Here is a 22,366-nt window from a genome sequence, read left to right on the forward strand (position 1 = left end):
TCTTGTGACTCACCTTTTTCCTACTTATACTTCAAAGTTCTACACTCTTTATTCCCCATTCTTTCTAATTACTTCAAAGAAGATTGAGTTCTATCTTCCATCTAATTCAAGCAAATCTTTCAAGAGAATAACATAATAATAATAATAATAATAATAATATAATAATAATAATAATAATAATAATAATAATAATAATAATAATAATAATAATAAACCATATTATAGCGAAGAGTTAAATTTGGAGAAATTGAGAGAGTGTGTGGTGTGTGGGTCAAATTTCAAGAAGAAAGGGAGCAGAATAATAGTGTGATTCTAATCTCAATTTTAGTTATTATCTTCAAGGTAAGGGTTCTTTCTAATCTAGTTTGATTCTAATTGCAATAATTAGGGTTCATGCAATCACTTAATTTGGGGGTTTTTGGGTTGGATGATGATTTTGCTAATATTTCCCCTTTTTATTATTTTTAACTTGATATATGATTATATGGTTGCATAAACTTATTGATTTGAGTTGTTAGTGGCCATTATGGTCAAAATGAGAATTTTGTAACTTTGAGCAATAAGATGAAATGGCCATATGGTAGTGGTAAAAGAGTTTTTTTTTTTTAGCACAATGATGGATAGTTGAGATTGATGATTTTGAAATATTGAACTTTGTTAAATGAGACTTGGAATTGAGCCAACTCAAAGAGAATGAGTTTGGGTGAATGGAAATGCTAGTGAATTAATAGTATGGTTAAGTGAGTTAGCCAAGATTGTGAATAAAGTCTTATATGCATATTGTGTTGATTTGTTAGGTTGAAAGCTTTGCAATTGTTGTTAGTCGCGGAGGAGGTGAGTAAATTTGCATACTCTTATATGTGTGTTGGGTCGATTACCATATGATGGTGGATTCCGTGTGTGGTAATCGATTTGGCGTTAGGGCCTAATTTGAGGCCGGGACCTAAGAATCCTATGGTTGTATTGAGATGAGGCCTAAGAACCTCTTTGAGTATAGTTTAGCGTATATAGATCCATGTATGTGTTTGTTAGCGCAAAAGTGAGTATGCAAGTGATGGTATGACGGTAGCATTGGCTACATGCGATAGTCTTGTGTGTTTTTGCCCTCCTTCGTATATATATCTGTATGCAAGTTTATTTACTAAGCATTCGCTTATTTTTTTTTAGTTGTTTACGCTTTTTATATGTGGTTCAGGAAGAAGGAACTAGTGATTAGTTGGACTTGAAGTTGCTAGTAGGTTGAAGGTATTATGACCAATTGCGGAAGATGATATTTTGGTAGAAACCTAATCGTCCCACCTCGTTCATGGCTCTTGATACATTTGTTTTATTGGTAAAGTTTGTTTGGTACCTTTTATGCAAATTCAAAGTATGTATGGTCTTATGGTTATAATCATATTTTGTTGACCCAAAAAGTGTCAAAATGGGTAAATGACCCATTTGGGTGTGTATGTGAAAGTTGGTTCAAATGGATGTTATAACTATGATGTAATTGTGTCAAATTTATGTTTGAACTCAGTAATGTTGTTATATGAAGCTTGGATTTGAGTTTGGAAAAGTTACAAGTTGAGTCAAGTGTCAAAATGAGTCATTTTGTTGTTCAGCCCCAGATGTGTGGCACGTACATAAAAGGTATGTGGCACACTTTAGGTTCTGTTTGGATTTTGGTCATTTGTGTGACACATACACTATGGATATGACACATGAAAAGCTGAAAGTCAGAATGTGTGGCACATGCAGTTGTGCATGTGGCACATATTTGCTCCTGATCTGATTTTAACTCAAAAATGTGGCACATGCGTATAAACATGTGGCACACCTGCGTAAAAAAAAAGAAAAAGAAAAGAAAATCTTAGTTTTTCTTTATCTGAGTCATGTCGTTTCAGTGAAGCTCAGACCGTTTGGGGGAATGAGCGCCGCTCGTGGATACCTGCTAGCGTCGCTCTTTTTTCACTAACCCAGAGGAGCGCTACTCACTAAGGCTCACGAGTGCCGCTCGTGAAGGCGAGGGGTGGGGCTGAGTAGACCTTTGCTTATAAATAGAATATTAAACTCTCACATTCCAAGAAGAGTCCAATTAACCTACTTGACGAAGACCCTATCTCACATTCCATATATGTTATCGATAATAGTAGTAATAGTGTGGGGAATGATAATTAATGAGTTAGGTCCAGTTTCGGTTTTCAATTTTAGTAGTGGGAAGAACTAATTAGGGTCAATCAGGGTCAACTTGGTGGTTGTGTGCGTTTGGCGGGACAGTCGGCTTGGAAATGTTGTAGTTTGTGAAGAAGAGGGTATTGAGGAGAGACGAAATTTAAGTTGATGGCAACTATAGGGTTGAGGTTATTGGATACGAGTGTGTATGAGAGGATTTTAGAAACTTAGTACGAAGGTTTTGAGGATTATCGATTCAGTTTTTTTTTTTTTTGAACAACATTCTATTCTACTCTACTCTTAAATTACATGAATGCATGAAAACTATGACTCTCGAAAGATCCATCCACCCCCCTAAGTGGAAAGTGAGACTCGAACCCAGATGAATCCTCTCAAGGTCAAAGACCTTATCAATGAGCCAACAATCCTATTAGCGTCGATTCAGGTTTTAAGAAACGAAACTTGATGACTTTAGGGGTATTATTGTCTTTACAAAAAGTTTTTTTGGGCATTGACAAATTTTTTGTACGTGAAAATCAGGACCAAAAACTCGAAAAGAAAACTAGCCAAACTACCAATGAGTCAAAAACGAAAGAAGAAAGTCAAAGAAAGCAACAAACAAACCCTGAGATAAGGATATTTTTTACTTCAACCAATTTAGGGTTTTCCACCACCACCTCCACCAAACAGCCAGCAGCCAACAGCCACCCAATTTTGTTTCTCTTTTTGATCCCCCAAATTTGTAACAAAAACAACGTGGTCACATCATAGTCAACGACTTTCCTTGCTACTATCCAATATTACGCCTCCACTCATTAATTTAAATAATTAAATTCTTAATTAAATTAATAAGTAAAGTAAAAATCAATCAAAATCAATGGCTGCTACGATAACAACAAGGTCCTCCTCAGCTATTCTCAGAGCTCATAAATTCCTTCAGCTTCACCCAACCACAACAAAAACCACATCATCCAACACCGTGATGACGTCATCCAGCCACCACGCCTGCTGTAATTTTAGTAGTAATACTACTCGCTCACTTATTTCATCATCACATAATAATAATAAATTCATCAGGTCACAAGTTATTAGTAATACAAGTCATATTAAACGTTTTTTGACGCCGGGAAAGTCGGCGTTACATCGGCGTAATTTGTGGTGTGGTGGTTCTTCAATAAAGAGCAATAAGAATTCAGTTAGGTTTTTGAGGAATATAAATGCCTTTGTTTCTGATTTCTCCCATCCCCCTCCTCCTCCTCCTGTAAGTTTTGTTTCTCTTTTTTTTTTTTTCTTTAAACTTGCAGAATACGAAAGTTAATAAATTTTGCAAGTTTTTTTTTTTTGTAATTATAAATGCAAGTTAAATAGAACAAAAAACCACCCCCAATACGAATTACGAAAGTTAAAGTAATGAAATTGACATAACATATTATACATTTCCTAGAAGATAGCTTTGTTGATTCGACTAGCGAATAAGTTACGTTTTGCTCTCTAGTATTGTTATAACACATTATCCTTAGACGGGCTGATAAGTTAGTTTCAAGTATTAGTAACTCGAGATTGCTTTCCACATGACATACTGTGTCTTCTAGGTAGGGTGTATAGGCTGGTCGGCATTGCTGGTAATTGACGTCTTGTGATTATTTAGTTTTTTAGTTGATTTTTCAATTCTGCTGGAAGTAATTACGTTTAGGGGGTGACGGTGTTTGAACGTGTGTAAAAGTTTTTTGAGATCATGGTTTGTTTTTAGAGGATCAACAATAGGGTTTGCTTTTTTTTTTTTTTTGGCATAAATAACCTGTTTTTACATTTTGAAAGGAGTTTTTGTAAACATAGGGTAGGATATTATATTACCGAATTTTGTTGTTTCACTTGCATCACTGTGGAACAATGAAAGTTGATGCATTCTCTTGACAAATTTTTACTAGAAGGAATCCGTTATTCAAGATTATCTGTACATAATCATCTATACGTCAATCCTAATATTTAGATATGTATGGTTGATCTTTATCCCGAGTTCCTTGTTAAATAACCTGAAGATACAAAAAAGACACCAGTGTTATGGCAGATGCCTCTATGTAATCATATCTTAGTATTGATATTTGTAAAGCATGTTTATGATCAAAAACATATATTTCAGGGCTCTGTCACAAATGGGTTTGCTTCATTATCAACGTCAAGTGGAGCAGAAGGAACAAAGCATAAGAAAGAAGATGTCAAGAATGTTGCTTCAAAAGGAGAGGAAATTAGCAACACAAAGATTCTTAGTACGCTAGCTAAATACTTGTGGATGAGAGATAATGTGGAGTTCAGGTTACGAGTGCTTACTGCCTTTGGTTTCTTGGTTGGAGCTAAGGTGAGTAACATGCCATGCTGGTATAGTTTTTTAGCTAGAGCGATCATTTGTAAACCTATAATGTGTAAATTGGTTCAATTCAACTCATAATTGGTCGAATGGTAAAATTGAAAATTTACCTTAGAAGGGGATGGGTTGAATGGTTTACAAGCCATCCATTGTACGATAGTGTCTTCATGTCAACGAGTGTAAAGGCGTCAATTTCGGAATGCTTACCTTAAGTGTATGTCGATTTGGATTCAATTTTATATCTAATGAGTCATCGGAGTAAAAGTGTGGATAAAAAGGGAACCGAATGGGTTGATCATGTCGAAAATTGCTCAAAGTGTGTTTAGATGCTTACAGCCTTCTAACTTGATTAGAATTTATATATTATGGATGAACATGTAATTTTTGTAATGAATATCTAATATTAATGGTCTACATAATCAAAAAAATGGATGGACCAAAGTTAATGTGTTAGCCTGTCAACCCTACTCCTGTCCAGTTGTCTAATATCTTCCACTATGTCAATTGTCAAGTGTTTACTCTTAAAATAGATTATTTAATAATTGGGTCATCATTTCAGTAATAGTTTTTATAATCATGTTTAATATATTGATCGTTAAAGAAAAAGTAAAAAAAATTAGTTAGCAGGACAATGGAACCCAACTGTTTTGACACGCCTTATTAATATGTATATACCTTATGACTCCACATTATCTTTCCATCAATACTTTTAGCATGACATGTTATATTTTCTTAGTGATAATTGTCAAGTACATATCTCAGTTGGAGAACTTTTTGTGATTCAGGTTTTGAATGTTCAAGTTCCGTTTTTGTTCAAGCTTGCCGTTGATTGGTTAACAACTGCATCAGGGAATCCTAGCTCACTTGCTGAATTTGCTGCCAATAATTCAACAGCTTTAGCAGTTTTTGTCAGTCCTGCAGCAGTTTTGGTTGGTTATGGAATAGCAAGAACCGGGGTTTCTGCTTTCAACGGTACTTCGTTATGAAGTAATTGCTAATGCTTGTCTTCATATTTATGTATCTAAATCTGAATTTAATAATCAATCAAAATAGAATTTTGGTGTTCTTTCTTATATTTGTCTATAAAAAAATGCTTTAATTTTCCTTTCCGCTTATTTCATGCTTGCACTTTTTGTTTGGTGTTTTTTTTCCAGAGTTGAGAACTGCAGTGTTTTCCAAGGTGGCATTACGAACAATTAGATCAGTTTCTAGAAAGGTATTATGCCAAGGGGGTTTTGTGCATTTGATTATTGGTAGGTGGGAAAAAAGTGAAGGTTGGGTAATGACTCAAAATAGGTTTGATACAAAAACAGGTATTTTGTGGGACCGGTCATATCAAGTCAGGTTGGGTTGACCCCAAGATACTTAGCCTAATTTAAAGATTATTTTAAAGATACTTAGCCCACGATACTTAGTCACTATAATCAAAGCAATATTTTCTGCATGAGTATGGTTATTTGAAGAAAGAAAATGCTTTTGAGGTTTTATTCATTTCAATTTAAAATAAGCTTTGAGAGACCTTCCAACTGTTTACATTTATGCCTTTTATTTAATTTTTTTCGTTTGATCTATTATAGAGAAGTTATAGCCCATACCTACATAGCAATTTTTGTGTGTTTATTTATGTTTGATGTATGGGATTATAATTTACTTGATGTATTGCAGGTATTTTCACATTTGCATGAGCTTGATCTACGGTATCATCTAAGGTATCTTTGGGAAGATTCTGGTCAAGTAACCAACTATGATTTGGGCTCTGATTTAACGTTATAATTCATGATTTTCAAGTCTACATTTCAATATTTTAGTATATTGTGTATAACAGAACGCCTTAGGAGCTTCAATTCTTTAAAATTACCTTTTAGGTGACTTTCGACTCATTTCCCTTATGGCTATATGTTTTTTATTTGATCAATTTGAGAGAAAAACATAAACTCTCGTCAACCCACTTATTTGCCACCTATACTTAAAATCCTTCCATTGGGGAATGGTGGTTTAAGGTTTTTTTTTTTTTTCTCTAATGTGCTGTTTCTTATCAAGTTTTTTTTTTTTTTTTTGCAGTCGAGAAACAGGAGCTTTAAACCGAATTATTGATCGTGGTAGCCGAGCTATTAATTTCATTCTTTCGGCCATGGTATTTAATGTTGTGCCGACAGTATTAGAGGTAATTGTTTTTGATCTTTTAGCTCTTCGATATGAGTATCTTTTTTTAAGTTTTAATTTATTTTTTAATTTTTAATTTAATCCATCACCTTCAACATTGGTGTTTTAGATTTCAATGGTAGCAGGTATTCTTGCCTACAAGTTCGGACCGTCGTTTGCATTGATTACTTCTATGTCCGTTGCTGCATATGTTGCCTTCACATTGACTATAACACAAGTATGCCATCTCTTATAAGATTGCCTTCCAAAGAGGATTAGAATTTGGATGTTTCTTCCTTGTTATATATGTATATTTATCGTTTGAATTTTCTAGTGGAGAACTAAATTCAGAAAAATCATGAATAAAGCTGATAATGATGCAAGCACAAGGGCAATTGATTCACTTATAAATTATGAGGTAGGGACTTCTTCGTGTTTTTGTGTTATTGTGCAATTATAGATTTCATGATTGCGTCTTGCCCTTTGTTGTTATCTTTTCTGCTAAGCTTATAATGTCATGGTCAGACTGTCAAGTATTTCAACAACGAGCATCATGAAGCCGAGGAGTATGATAAATATCTACAAAGTAAGTAGCGTGTATCCTTAAACAAGTTTAGGGGGAAAGGAACGTTATGGTTCATTATTTTAATATATAGTTTTTGCGATCAAGTTTATGTTTTCATTTTTAACACTTAAAAGATGGGACACCACGAGTGTATGCATACCTTTTTTCATTATTTTTATTCTTTGAAATATACCAATTTTGATACGTGCTAAAAGTTGCTATAAGTTTACCCTTTTGACGTCTTACCCAACCCTTTCATCTCACAACTCATATTGTTAGACAGAGGTGGCAATTTCTATCCATTTAGCGGGAATTGGTTGATATGGGAGAATATAAACTTGAAGTTTTGTAATGTAACTTGTCAACTGGGTCAAGCATATGCCACCCAGGTCAAATGTCATTTAACATGTATTCAAGTGATTCTCTCTTTCCAGAGACTTCATTTATGAAAGTAATTTATGTTATGTTAGGTTGATTTAGTAATCATCTTTAATCTTAGTTATATAAAAATTTAAATTATGGATTTAAAAGTGTTAGTGTGTCGGCCTAAACAGACTGAGATGTTTTGAACTGCACCGTAAAAGTACTCATCTTGAACCCAACAACCAATCTGCCTTTTTTGCTACCTATTCTCGTATGTAGTTAAGTTTAATTACATTAACCTCAGGGTATGAAGCTGCTGCCTTGAAGACACAGCGTAGTCTTGCAATTTTAAACTTTGGTCAAACTCTAGTATTCAGTACCGCTCTTTCAGCAGCCATGATGCTTTCGGCAAACGGTGTAATGAATGGTGTGGCAACTGTTGGTGATCTGGTATTACTTTTATTGTTATGGTCTCATTACAACTTTTATCTCACTCCAGTAGAATTAATAAATTGCCGTATGATGTATGGCAACTTACACAGGTTATGGTAAATGGTCTTCTCTTCCAATTGTCTCTTCCTCTCAACTTTCTTGGCAGTGTATATCGTGAAACCATTCAGAGCCTTGTTGACATGAAAGCCATGTTTCAGCTTCTTGAGGTACCTACAGTTTCTTTTTTGTTGGCTTGAAAGCGAATTTTTTAAATAGAAAAGACTGTTATTGAATGATTTAAAGTTTCAATATATATTCTTACCTGACACTAATCATTTATTAAGATAATATTTTTTGGGGGAAAATAGTCACTCGAGTAAAGCTGTAGGTTGCGTTGTGACTTGTTACTCAGCTCATTGTATTCGTCCATTATGCCTCATCTGCAAGACTGCAAATCGTATTACAAGACAACTGTACTGGTGAATTGCTTTTGATTTTGTTTTTGATTTTTCTAATTCACAGGAAAGGGCAGAAGTTGGAGATGCTGATGATGCAAAGCCTCTAAAGATAGGTGGAGGTAGTATTGAATTTCAAGATGTCCATTTCAGGTACAATGGTAATCAAAAAGCTTAGGGCGCGTTTAGTTTTGCAAAATGTTTTCTAGTTTTCTGTTTTTAATTTTCTAGAAAATGAAATGAGTTTTCCATCTCTAGAAAACAAATGAAAATTTTGAAAACGCTTTCAAATCTAGAAATTAGAAAACAATTTGAGGTTTTAAAATTTTAGAAAATGGAAAATGAAAAGTGGAAAACAGTAAAAAAGTGTTCTATAATGTTCCATAGAAAAGTGGAAAACAGTGTTTTAAGTTTTCATGGAAAACATTTTTGGAAAACTATGATTTGAACGTGTTTTCTGTTTTTCACGTTTTCTTGGAAAACAAAAATGGAAAACAAGGGGTGTTTTCCCCAACTAAACGCACCCTTATTGTTTCATTATGTATTGTCAAAGTTTTGGATGCCTAAAAATTCCTTTTAACTGTGTAAATATAACATAAAAATACTATAGAATGGCTTTTGTAATTCAACTTACTGATATAGTGATAAGTGCTTTGTTTTTCCTGTATTTTAGTTATGTGCCAGAAAGAAAGATTCTTGATGGAATATCTTTTGTGTTACCAGCTGGGAAAAGTGTTGCTATTGTGGGAACTAGTGGCAGTGGTAATGTATCTGTTCTGCTTAGTTAAATGTGGATATAGCAGTGAACTCCCGGGTTTTAACACTATCCATTATATGAATTTATGTGCAGGAAAATCAACCATTCTTAGAATGATATTCAGGTTCTTCGACACTAATTCTGGCACGGTAACTTATTCATCCTTACTTTACTTTTTAGTATCACTTTGCTAGGCAGATGTGAATCTTACAACCCAATTTTTGCTTCTACTATATCTGTTTGATTTGTAGAACAGGCAAACTAAATTGTTGAAAGGTTTTCACATTAAGTATATGAAGCTTTTAGTATAGGTGGTCAAACAAGCTGGTTGGGTCAAAATTGGTACATTTTTAAGGGTAAAAAATATAGTGTGTTACCAGAACTTTTTTTTTTTTCCCTGATATTTTATAATTAGTTAATATATCAAGCTTGACCATTTCTAAAAAAAAAAAAGGGTAAATGGGTGGAAACCCTCTGGTCCCATGTACCATTTTGGTACTCCGAGCGCACACCGCATAGAACTCATTCCCGGTAAGTCACCATTCTCACACATGGGATCACAAGATATAGTTTCTCCACTTGCCTTTGGCAAGTTTTGAACTTGTGACCTCTAGCCTTCATCTGTGGGCCCACGTGGTCACATGATGACGGTACCCCTAGGGTTTCACCCCATTGGTTTGACCATTTCTAGATTAAAATATAACCCAAGTTAACCTATATTTTACATTATTGGGTTAAAATTGCTTCTCTACTGTATAGGGTCCTTTACGTCTAACAAAGTAACAAGTCTTTAATACTTCCCTATATGACAGGTAAGGGTAGACGGGCAAGATGTAAGGAAGGTTACACTCGAAAGCCTTAGGAAATACATCGGTGTCGTCCCACAGGATACAGTAAGTTAAAGAGCATAGTGCTGCTTTTTTACAACCTTTTATGGCAATTTATTATATCTTGAACTATTTATAATCTTATTGTAAGCTTAGAAATGCATGACCAAACCACCCTTTGGGTTGAGCAGGTATTATTCAATGATACAATATTTCACAACATTCATTATGGTCGGCTTTCATCAACACCTGAAGAGGTTAGCATCACATTTGTTTGGGATGTTTAATAGAATAAAAGCATGTGGTTCATTTCACTAACCAATTGACTTCGGACAGGTGTATGATGCTGCTCGAAAGGCAGCAATTCATGATACTATCATGAACTTCCCACAACAATATTCTACTCTAGTAGGGGAACGTGGGCTTAAGGTAAGTTTGATTTTGTTATTTATTCCCATTCAGTTAAAGCTGTGTAAGTTTATTAGGATCATGTGGTTGGTTCGTGATGTTTTATTATTATTATTTTTATTACAGCTTAGTGGTGGTGAGAAACAACGAGTTGCATTAGCTCGTGCGTTCCTGAAAGCGCCTCCTATATTGTAAGTTTCTTTTTTTAATTCACTGCTGCGATGTTTGTTAATGCGCAAGCAAAAGAGAGTTTAATGATCATGCCCCCTATTCTGACTTATTTTACATTTTCTCTTGATGGTTTTTTCTATTCTGAAATAATTGAATCGTTTGTATAGTTGTATGATAAATGAACTTTTGATATGCCTGAAGGAATATGTTCGTGTTCTATTTTTCTCACTTTGAGAAGTTTAGGCCTGTAATACTTGGTATTTGTTTCAGGTTGTGTGATGAAGCAACAAGTGCTCTTGATAGTACAACAGAGGCAGAGATACTGACTGCATTGAGGTCACTCGCTAATAATCGAACAGCAGTCTTCGTCGCTCATAGACTTACAACTGCAATGCAGTGTGATGAGGTAAGCGCAATTTCTTAGAAGTCTCTTGATATTTAAGTATATTCGCAATCAAGCTGTTCGCCGCTTGACACAGGCTAAGCGTAACCAAGAAAATAGAAAATCAGATATGAGAATTATACTGATTTAAGCGGTCAAGTCCCAAACCCAATTGTGAATCGAATACGAACATTTGGTTCATATTCTAGTTTCTTGCTTAAAAAATATGTTATTAGTAGAATTTATATGATGGTTCGATTCTAGTTTCAAAATTACAATACCAGTTAATTATAAATGGAAAATATATTTGAAACCTTTTCTGGCCCCCATTTGTTTATTCAGTATTGTATGTCTGCTCATTTTGCATATACCGACTAGTGAATAAACAGTAATAACATGAAATGCGGTGGTTTAATAATATAAATACATACTTGGTAGTGCTAGACTACGAGGGGCAGGCTAATATTTATCCAAGTAATACCTGTGATTTGGTTTATTTCTGAAATTTCAGATTATCGTTTTGGAGAAAGGGAGGGTGGTTGAACAGGGTACTCATGAAGTTCTGTTATCAAAAGGTGGTAGATATGCACAACTCTGGTCACAGCAAAATAACACAGTTGATGATCTTGATGCAGCCATCAAATTAGAGGCTTAAAATCTCTTTAAAAAGTAGTCATTGTATGTATTATCCGAATTTAGGTTATGAGGAAACAAAATGTAGTCAAGATTACTCAGGTTCTCTGTATAGTTTACTACTGATTGTAGTTCGATAACATATCCCGACAGCTATGCAACATTGTTTCACTTATATACTGTAACTCTGTAAGCAAATTGTTCATACCAAATCTTTTGGCCAACCACCAGTCCACCTGAGACCCAAACTGAAATTTGGATCATTTAATCTAAATCATAGGAATAAGATTAAGTTGTATGTGGATGTGAAAGACTTGGAGATTCTAATTCTCATTTCTAGTGATTGGTCAATTGTAAAACTTAAGGCGGCTTGAAGTTTGATATTGTAGATATATGCCTCATGTAACACCTGGTGTGTTATCTAAGCTCTAGAGGCTTGAAAAGTTGTGAATTGGCTTCGGTCAGGTGTGTGAAGAGGTTATAGATTATGTTGTTGAGATTATGAAAATGTCAAAGCTCACATATTTAGATTTAGTTGTGAAAAGTTTTGAATTTATTCTTAAAGGTGGTTTTTATTCAGAAAGGATTTGTGATTCAAATATGAGAGATTGAGATTGGCGACAAGGTCTTTCCTTTGAAAAACAGCTCGAGTTCAGGCTGTTATCTACATATGGAGAATGTGTATCACGTGATTCCATTAGTCAAGTGCATTGAGGAACTGATTGAGGTAAGTCGTCTTCATATAACTGTTAACAAAAATGGAAAACTTAGAACCCTATTATTCCTAACCTGTATCCAGAAAGTTTCAATATATCAGAGTTTATTGAGTTGAAGAAGTGCCACATTGGATAGGATCCTTTGAATGATGGGGAAACAACTGAAAAGGTTTTTTATACAACACCACTTCTGTCTCGCTCGCCTGTATATTGTTGTGATATGGAAATGCCTAAATGTATATATAAGTCTTACTAACTTAGTCGAGCTTGATATCAATTACAGTATCTTAATAATTTACTAAGAGTATTCATGGTGAGTGTAGCACAGGGAGTTGTAAATCTGAAGGACCTACCAATTCAAGATTTTTTTACTTTAAAGGAAATGATTTGGGACAGAGCCGTGGAAGGGTAGACGATGATCGAGGAAGAGATCAAACTGAAATAGATGAACAACACTCTCCTGCAAAAAATATTACTATTATTGTCTTCCTTGGCCAAGATCTACTATAGAAATTTAGACAAACGTAAAAGCTTCTATTCACGGAATTAAATCATGGGCTAATTGTTTGGAAATTACTCTAACTTTGACACTTTTATTTTTCTGGAGCTCCAACAAAAAAAAGTTCTATTAGAGGGAAGGAAACCGGCTAATATATTTTTTGTGGGGCTCCATACAAGTAGCCAATCATTTTTAAATTTTTATTTCAATGAAAATCTAAATTATAATACCACATAATTACAATCATGCCACGTAAGTTACCAAATAGTATACCAATACCATATCATTATCTTCTCCTTCACATAACATTACTTTTTCCGACAATACTACTACTCAAAACACTATTTTTTCCGATGAGACCATTTCAAACACAAAAAATGAAATTAAAAATTACCGTATATTGAATTGGAAGCAACACAAGGATTAGAATATCTAGAATCAAGTAACAATAACGATGCATTACATTTCATTGTTCATATGATGCATAAAAACGGCATCAACTTATCAAAAAATTTAGATCTCATCGGAAAATGTGAACATCATATTTTTAGTAGCTTTATCGGAACCATCAAATCCTCAAGCTATTGGATCTACAATTGTGATTCAATCTAAATTGTCGGTATGCGTGGAATTTGAAAACATTAGAAACACCGACTCTTATCGGAAAATGTAGATATCATCGGAAATGTCATCGGAAAACGTAGATCTAAACCAATTGCTTGCTACTATCTTGAAAGCAGGTCACCCTTGCTACTAGATTGGGTTCACCACCACCATCGCCTCCAAATCCAACTTCAAGTCATCGGAAACCTTGCAACTTCCGGCCATCCTACCAAAAAACAAGTTCTGTACATCGGAAAAAAGTATCCAAGAACAAAGAATTTTACTTAGATCTATGGATGTTGCAGATCTTCATTCGTGTTTTGGGCATGGCCGGAGAAAAGGAAACCTTTTCCGGCAAAGAGTGGCGGTGCTGGTGTGACAAGTGATTGGCCTAATAAAACAGCCCCAAACGAATAGCTTGAGTTGTAGCCTTTTTTTTCAACTGCAATAGCACTAGTCAAACGAATGATGCATTCAAAGGTTGCAAAATTAATAGCTCGAGCTATAAGATAATAAAAGTTTCATATTTGTTCGCAAAATACTGGAGAAATATATATGTATATGTATTTGTACTTGTATATATATTAGAATAAATCAATAAATAACCTACATGGAAAATGAGTTGGCAGCTAGTGCATTAAAATAATAATAAAACTGGCTGGTTACAGTATACGTAAGCAAAAAGTGGTCGTAGTCCCACAAAAGATGTATTAGCCGGTTTCCTTCCCTCAGATAGAACTTTTTTTGTTGAAGCCTCAGAAAAGCAAAAGTGTCAAAGTTGAAACACTTTCCAAGCAATTAGCCCTTAAATCATCAGATATCCATCTTTGGTTGTCTATGTATTCTATTTAGCATGATACATGGGACCCGGAATCCATGAAACACCAAAGGCTCAAGTTTTTGAACGGTTATGTGCCATAACTGTATGTATCTTCAGGCAAGTGTAAGGTTATAAAATTAATTCTTTGCGTCATCAAATCTATCCTCTTTGCACCAAAAAAGAAACTTTCCTTTATATGATTAAAAGTGTAAATGAGTGAAAACTCTCAGGTCTTATGTACCATTTTGGTATTTGTAGCGTATATTGGATAAAACTTATACCCGGTAAGTCACCATTCTCACACATGAGGTCACAAGATATAGTTTTTACTTGCCAAATATGTGACCTCTAGCCTTTATCTGTGAGCCTAAGTGGTGACATGATAACCGTACGACTAATCCATTGGTACTTCCTTTATATAATTACTTCATCTTTTTTTTTTTAAAGTTAATTTCGATCAGACATGTTGGAAGTAATTTTAACCAGTGATTTGTTGGACCTCTAACCTCCTACTCATGTAAAATACCTTGAGATGAAAAACCCAAGATATTCAAGACTTTGGGAAAAAAACTCACCTTTAGAGCTCATGTAGTAGATATAGAAGTTATCCCTGGTTATCCACCTAAGTGGAGTTGGTTATATAATTACTTCTATCTCATATCTATTCTTTTAGACGAGAATATAAATATTAAGAAATATATATATGCTTCGACATATAATACAATTCCCCTTCTTTATTAGATTCTTTCTTTACTTGTAATTGTAAGAAAAGCATATATATCATTTTGTAAACTATACTCTTATGTAGTTATGTTATATACATATAAAAATAAATCAATGGCTAATTATCTTCATATCTTGAAGGTTGATTTCACGGTGCGGCATTGGTGGTTGTGGGATTCTCGCAGGCTAACTATTTGGTTAGTAATTTTCCATTTGAATAACTATTAGCTAACTATCTAACACTGTTCTTGAATTTATCTTTTTAAAAGTTTTGTTAAACGTATCTTTATGTTACAATTAAATAGTTATACATTTATCATGGTAGACGTCTAACAGTGTTTTTGAATTTATCTTTTAAGGGTTTTATTAAACGCATCCTTATGCTACAATTAAATAGTTATACATTTATCATGGTAGACTTTTAATATGGAAGATAGAACTAGCATTTTTCTTTTTTTAATTGGGATATTGAAGGAAATGATAAGAAAATACCTTTCCTATGCTAATAATAATCACGTCAATTGATTTTGCATGTACAATACTTTTTAGTGTGTTAACCAGGTTCATGGTTAACAAAATCTGGACAAAGACAGAAAATTTAGTAAATATATAAGAAAAATTAGGTTAAAACATAAAGTTGTATCTATATTTAGACACCTATAAAATTTTTGAGTTAAAGCGCAAAGTTTGTCCATGTGGTTTTTAGAAACGGTTGCTTTTGAGTTTTTTTCCACACATACAGTTCATATGAGGGGCAATTTTGTCTTCTCGTCTTTCTTTCAAAAACCAAAAAAAAATTTGATACATCTATATCGATCTCTAAATCTAAACCACATACATATATATGATCAATATGTATATCCGTACCTAATCAAGATCAAATCAATATATGTTCATACATCTTCATCAATCTGAATCTATATCTACATCTATATCACGCTAACAGTGTTGTGAAACTCGGCCGATAAAGCCGATAAAGCCGAGTTGGATCGTGTATCGGCCGGCTGAAAAACGGCCAAGGTTCTAGACTCGGGTCAACTTGGTCAAGACTCGGCTGTATCGGTCAAGACTCGGTTGTATCAGTCAAGACTCAGCTATATCGGATCGGGTCAACCGAAGTCAAACTTTTTTTTTTTTCTTTTTTTTTTTAAAAAGCCTTTATGAGTTATGTTATTATATATATATATGGCCACCACAACTAAGAGAAAATAATATTGCTAACTTTTGATCTAGACCATTTAAATTTGTTAAACAAAACAATCTTAGCCCTTAAAACTCAAAGTCAAATTATAATTAATGCAAAAGTCCAAGTAAAACTAATAAAGAACATATGTATTTCAAGAGTTACATGTTACCATATATATTTGTAATAAAAATGACAATGGGGTCATAACTAAAAAAGACTGTAAATTGGAAGCAAATATCTTGCATTTAAACACACTTTTATATATACATCGAAAGGTTTTATATTTCTTAAAATATGAAATGCTTCATCTACACAATTTTCACTCCTAATTTTATGATACACATGACAAATGAAAATTAATCAATCATTGTTATTTAATCAAGTTTAATGCTCTTTTATTTCACATTGTTGAAGGTTTAAATGTTATTTTCATTGTCAATGGATCAATATTTGTATGTTTTAAGATTTTAATTTGTTGTATTTTAATGTTTTTTGTTCTTTTATTCTACATATGCAAGGACACATTTAATTAAAATTTGAATTTATTAAACATTTAGTAAAAGATAAATGGTGAGAATCAAAGTATTTGATGACACATTAATGGTACGCCTAGACATTTATATGAACTCATACTAATACTAATTGCATATAAATATTTCACAATAGATTATTAGTTTTTTTTTTCTTTTTTTGGTATTATCGCAAAGGAGATACTAATCTAAACTATTGTGATAAGCACACCTAAAAACAAGTATCATGTAAAACATAAAAACAAGTTCAGTATCACATAAATCCCCCAGCCGAGAGCCTTAAGCATTGTACAAGGACGTGCTGTAGGAGTAACCCATTACCTTCTGGATAACTAATCTAATAAATTTTATAATTCTTACTACACGGCAATTGCATGAACCTAAATTATTGTAAATATTTGTTCTATATATTGCTCTTAAAAGTTACGACTATGTAATAATTCACTTTCATTACGATCTGATTTATGTAATAAGCAAACAATTTTTATGGTTTTATAAGAATTGAATGCTTCTAAAAATTGATAAACTTTGATCTAATAAAGATTTTTAACAAAAATATATGCTTACTAACTTTAAATAATTAAATTAAATGTGGGTTGACAAGTTAATGTGTTGACGGATCAAATTGGTATTCGTTATTTTGGGGTCAAGTGGGGGGGGGGTGTTCAAAGGGTTATTTTTGGTCAACTGAGTTAATTTTTTTTTTAACGGCAAAGATAAAATATTATAAACAATGACCAAACTAGCAAGATGCTAGAAGATCCAATATACAAACACCAATACTTTTTATGCAGCTACCAAGTAGCCCAGGGACCTAAATCCAATAGCACACAGACTACAACAACTCCTCAATATACCATATACATCCCAAACAAAAATAAGATAAAATCCCCTAAGCCAAGCACGAGATAAAATTAGTAGCCGTCCCTTTAGATATTGAGGATAATCATAACAAGGAGTACACCTTGATCTCAGCCATAGCATAATCTGGAGACGACTTAATGTGATTGAAAGTAAGCCTATTCCTGGCCGACCAAATACACCAAAAGGTTATCATGATGATGACATGAACTGCTTTCTTTTTCTTACTGTCCCTTACACATCTTTTTGGAATATCCATTAGGTCTTGTAGGGAGAAGGCGTGTATAGGAGAAATATTACACCACACACTTAGTTTATTTCATATCTCATTTGCCACGGGACATTTAATAAACACATGCTCGGTAGTTTTAGAACCAGAATTACAACTCAAACACAAATGATTTCCAATGTTTATATTTGTTTTTAGCAACCCCACTTTCATTGCAATCCTATCCAAAACAGATCGCCAAATCAAGATGTTCACTTTTTTAGGGACCCAATTGTTCCAAGTTAAATTGATGTCAAATGATGGCCCTTGAATCTCCTCAATTTTACGCCTTATAAAATACACTTGAAGCTCGTCATCATTATTATTGTCAAAGGAGGATTTGATATCAATACCCTTTTCTTGAAGCTCGTCATCATTATCATTGTCAAACTGAGTTATTTAGGGTCAAGTGGTTTGACGGTCAAATAAAATATTTTTGGGTCAAATAAGTTGTCTTTTGGTAATGTGCATTGGTGTGTTGCTAGGTCAAATGGGTAACTTTTAGGCCAAATGAGTCAACATTAATTCTAAAAATTAATTATAAAAAACTTATTTGGGTTGGTGGATCAATCGAATAACTCAAAAACTCAACTCAGACCCGTTTAGAAAAAATCTGGTTAAAGATAAAGTTACATTTTGAAGTATATATTTATTGTTTTTAACCTGGTCAACGACCGGGTATTGATCTAGTTATTTCTAGACAATTATGTATAAGTTGAAAAAATATGTTGTACTTAAGTTTGAAATTTTATATATATTTTTAATTTTTTCTTACATATAGTTTTAAAAACTATTATTTTATACATAAAAAACTCATTATTCGCCGACCCGATTTTTAAAAAGTTCTGTCTTCCTCCCTCACTGATCCGATCTCGATTCCCGAGTTTCGCAACCTTGATTGTCCTAAATGCAGATGTATGCTTGTTTTGTTGCTCTAAAATTTACTATCAATGCCTAGAATTGCCCTTTGTTCGTTCTGCTTGTGTGCGTATTTCTATATGATTAAATTGTGATTAAAATGAAAGCTGATATTAAATTTGCATTTAACCACAGGGACGAAATCTCAATATGGGATGAAAAGCCGTTTTTTAAACCACAAAAACGAAATTTACATTTAACCCAAAAAATTTACTTATTTTGATCAAATTCTTCTTACTATCTAACTCTTTAGTAAGACATAAAAAATTATTCAATAGCATCATGCCATATGTCTCCCATATTAATTTACAATTTTACATTCATATCAATTTCTAAATCCTTCCGTAGTCCCATGCATTCATCCGTTTTCATCTCTTTTGGAGATCTTGATAAGAAACCTCATCAGATTACTGGATAACAATCTTTTTATTAGGGGTTGTTGTGCTAACAACTAAATGATTAAAAGTTTTTTTTTTCTACCACGACTTAGGATAGAGATGTACACTTGTCATACCCGTGTAATGCGACGGAAAAAATAGCGGTGACGGATAGTGATGGTGGTGGTTGCGTCAAATGGTGTAGGTAATTGATGTAAAAGTGTTTGAATTGAAAGGGTAGTAGAGATATTTACCAATAAACTAAAACATGATTGACATATTCTTGAAACGAAACGTGGCATAATCCTTGATCTATACGTGTCCTTTTAGTTTATTTATTTTGTTAAATTTAGCTTTTTTAGTTGTATATAAATTCAATTTCTTTATTAGACTTATAATTAAACTCTAATTATTGTCTCATTAATATAAAAGACATTACAACCTAATTTGATTGATCGTATCCTCATTAATAAATTTTCTCTTTTTCATTCTCAATCTTTCAACTCCTGTTAATTATATTAATTATAATAAGTTACTAACATGAAGACTTCAAAAAGTTGAGTTTACGATCCGAAATCACAAGGCTATTTGTCATCATCCACTATGCTTTTAACTTCTGATTTTGATGTGATTCTAAAAATTTAAGGTAAATCCAAAAATCTAATTAAACATATTTACCAATAAACTAAAACAGGATTGACATGTTCTTAAAATGACATGTGACGTAATCCCTGATCGACACGTGTCTTTTTAATTATTTATTTTGTTAAATTAGCTTTTTTTTAGTTGTATATAAACTCAATTTTCTTATTAGACTTAGAATCAAACTCTAACTCTTGGCTTATTAATTCAAAATATATCTATAACCTTATTTGATTGGTCGTTTTCTTATTAATAGATTGTCTTCTTTTCTTTCTTAATTCTTCAGTTCCTATTACTTAAATTAATTATAATAAGTTATTAACATGAAGACTTCAAAAATTTAAGTATACGATCCGAAATCACAAGGCTATTTGTTATCGTCCACTATGCCTACAAGTTCCAATTTTAACGGGGTTCTAAAAATTTAAGATAAATCCAAAATTCTTACTAAACATATATTATATTTATCATTAATGTTTATTATAATTTAGCTTCGTTCATCAATTTACTTTAACCACAATTTATTTCATACTTACGAATCATATATAAGACATATTCGAATTTTTTTATGATACTATTTATATAGCTACCGTGCATCGTACGGGTATTAGAACTAGTATTATATACATCATTACTGTTTATTATAATTTACCCTCGATCATCGATTTACCTTAACCACGATTTATTTCAAACTCGCGAATCATGTATGAGGCATATTCGAATTTTTTTATGAATCAATCTATATATTTACCGTACATCATACGGGTATTAGGACCAATTTATAATACAAAGGGACTAATAATATAATTTAGTATTAATAGTTGGTTGTGATTTAATTCATTAAAGGTAATTTGATCAATTTGCGTTTCTCAATTTTTCTTAATTTCTAACATGAGGCTATGATATGTGAAATCGAGTTTAATAATTTATAACAAGATCTACCGCTTACTGACTACCACACACTTACGGGCAGTGTACCCATTCGTATGTAATATAGTTAATTGGCAAGACCAGGATCGAACACAAGGACTGAATGTTGTACTTAAGGTTGTAAAAATGTAAATCAAGAGAAAGTTTGGTTTGTGACCGAGTTGTCACTTTGCGTTTCAGAAAGCTAATTAATCAACAAGTAAAATAAATGAAATACTCAACTGGTGTCAATCGAGAGTATGCGAAAATAGTTTGAGTTGTAACAAATAATTAAAAAGCCATTTATGTCGAATCCGCTACACAAGAAGTTTAGGTTGCATATGGTTTAAGCCCAAAATTCAATAATGTTGGTGATAATAATCGTGACAAGTCAAAAACACAAACGGGTGCACAACGTTTGTAAAATTTACTCAATCACCTAATCAACTCAATTTCTTGCAACAAGTGGTACCACCAACCCTATTACAATTCCTTGAACTAACTAGTTCGTTTAATTATTTAAATAACAATTTTATCTTTGTGAAAGAAACGTGGTACCACCAACCGTTAAATTCATTTAACAAAGTAATTTCTATTAAACTTGTATTCTTTACTATCATACCATGACCTAGCAAAAGTTGTTCATAGACAAACAACTAAAATAATACTTGCATTCAACTAGTACCACTATTGAAGAACACAAATATCACCAAGAACACAAATTTAAGTAGAAGAAATCACTTCATTAAGATCTTGACAAAATGTTAAGTAAAACCAACTTGAATTCAAAATACTATGCAACCATAACTAATTGTTTCACTTCATCTTCATAGATGTATAAAGATTTAGCTACTCATAATGTTAAAAGCTAAAGATTGAAATAGAAAGGAACACATAATGTACCCAATATAGAGGATAAATCCAAATCGAAGTTACAATCGAGCTATAATGAGTAACAATAGCTAAAATTAATCTTCAAGTCTTCAAATGATGTTGGAATAGTGAAAAACTTTTGAAAACTCTTGAAAATCGGCTGGAGTATAAGTGTGTGAGTTAAAGTGTCCAAGACTTGGGTTTGGGTGGAATGGTGGATGGTATTTATACCCCAAGAGAGAGAAAATGGTGATGTCAGATAAATCTCACGCCGCTAGGGACTTGGATCGCGCCGCTAGAGTTGTTCTTGAGCATTTATGTCCGAAAAACAGCAAACTCGCGCCGCTAGAAGCTTTCCTCGCGCCGCTACTGGGTTGAATACCCTGGCTCGCGCCGCTAGATCACCAGCTCTAGCCGCTATCTACTTCAGGCTAAAGTTCTGACTTGAATTTCCTCAACTCGCGCCGCTAGAGCACCTCCTCGCGCCGCGAGGTCTTGCCTGGAGTTGCCGTTTCAGCTTCGTTCTTCTTCCGTTATTGCACACTTCTGAGCTATTTTCTACTATTTGGGAGCAATATACCTGCTGTAGGCCTGAAACCATTAGCAAATACCATAACGCACCACAAAACAAGTATAAACGGCTATAAAACTAGTACAAAACGTCCAATTCAGTGTAGGGAAACATGTACAATTTGAGGCTTATCAGCCTATAATCTTCCAATAGAGTTCTAAATTGAAACTTGTTCTCAAGGTTCTCTTTGTTTTGTGTTTTCATAAACAAACAAAA

The 22,366-nt window shown here is 33.3% G+C and overlaps 1 protein-coding gene across 1 annotated transcript; it reads left to right on the forward strand.

Moving 5' to 3' along the window:
• Positions 1-2,812: 2,812 nt before the first annotated feature.
• On the forward strand, positions 2,813-11,878 carry LOC122607469 (ABC transporter B family member 25, mitochondrial-like). Its single transcript, XM_043780444.1, has 20 exons — positions 2,813-3,415; positions 4,295-4,510; positions 5,305-5,491; positions 5,674-5,735; positions 6,185-6,228; positions 6,581-6,683; positions 6,792-6,899; positions 6,996-7,079; positions 7,187-7,247; positions 7,894-8,039; positions 8,132-8,248; positions 8,544-8,629; positions 9,150-9,238; positions 9,327-9,382; positions 10,046-10,126; positions 10,252-10,317; positions 10,397-10,489; positions 10,595-10,659; positions 10,910-11,045; positions 11,533-11,878. Exons 1-20 carry the CDS (start codon positions 3,032-3,034, stop codon positions 11,674-11,676), a joined length of 2,328 nt encoding a protein of 775 aa, XP_043636379.1. The 5' UTR covers positions 2,813-3,031; the 3' UTR covers positions 11,677-11,878.
• Positions 11,879-22,366: the final 10,488 nt, after the last annotated feature.

Source organism: Erigeron canadensis, chromosome 7, assembly GCF_010389155.1.
Source record: "Erigeron canadensis isolate Cc75 chromosome 7, C_canadensis_v1, whole genome shotgun sequence".
In the NCBI taxonomy this organism is placed as follows: domain Eukaryota; kingdom Viridiplantae; phylum Streptophyta; class Magnoliopsida; order Asterales; family Asteraceae; genus Erigeron; species Erigeron canadensis.

Excerpts from the sequence above, each read along its gene's own strand:
- LOC122607469 (XM_043780444.1), top strand. The coding sequence starts at position 3,032 with ATGGCTGCTACGATAACAACAAGGTCCTCCTCAGCTATTCTCAGAGCT. Across the intron at positions 5,736-6,184 it reads TTAGATCAGTTTCTAGAAAG|GTATTTTCACATTTGCATGA; the intron begins GTATTATGCCAA and ends GATGTATTGCAG. Across the intron at positions 8,630-9,149 it reads TTTCAAGATGTCCATTTCAG|TTATGTGCCAGAAAGAAAGA; the intron begins GTACAATGGTAA and ends CCTGTATTTTAG.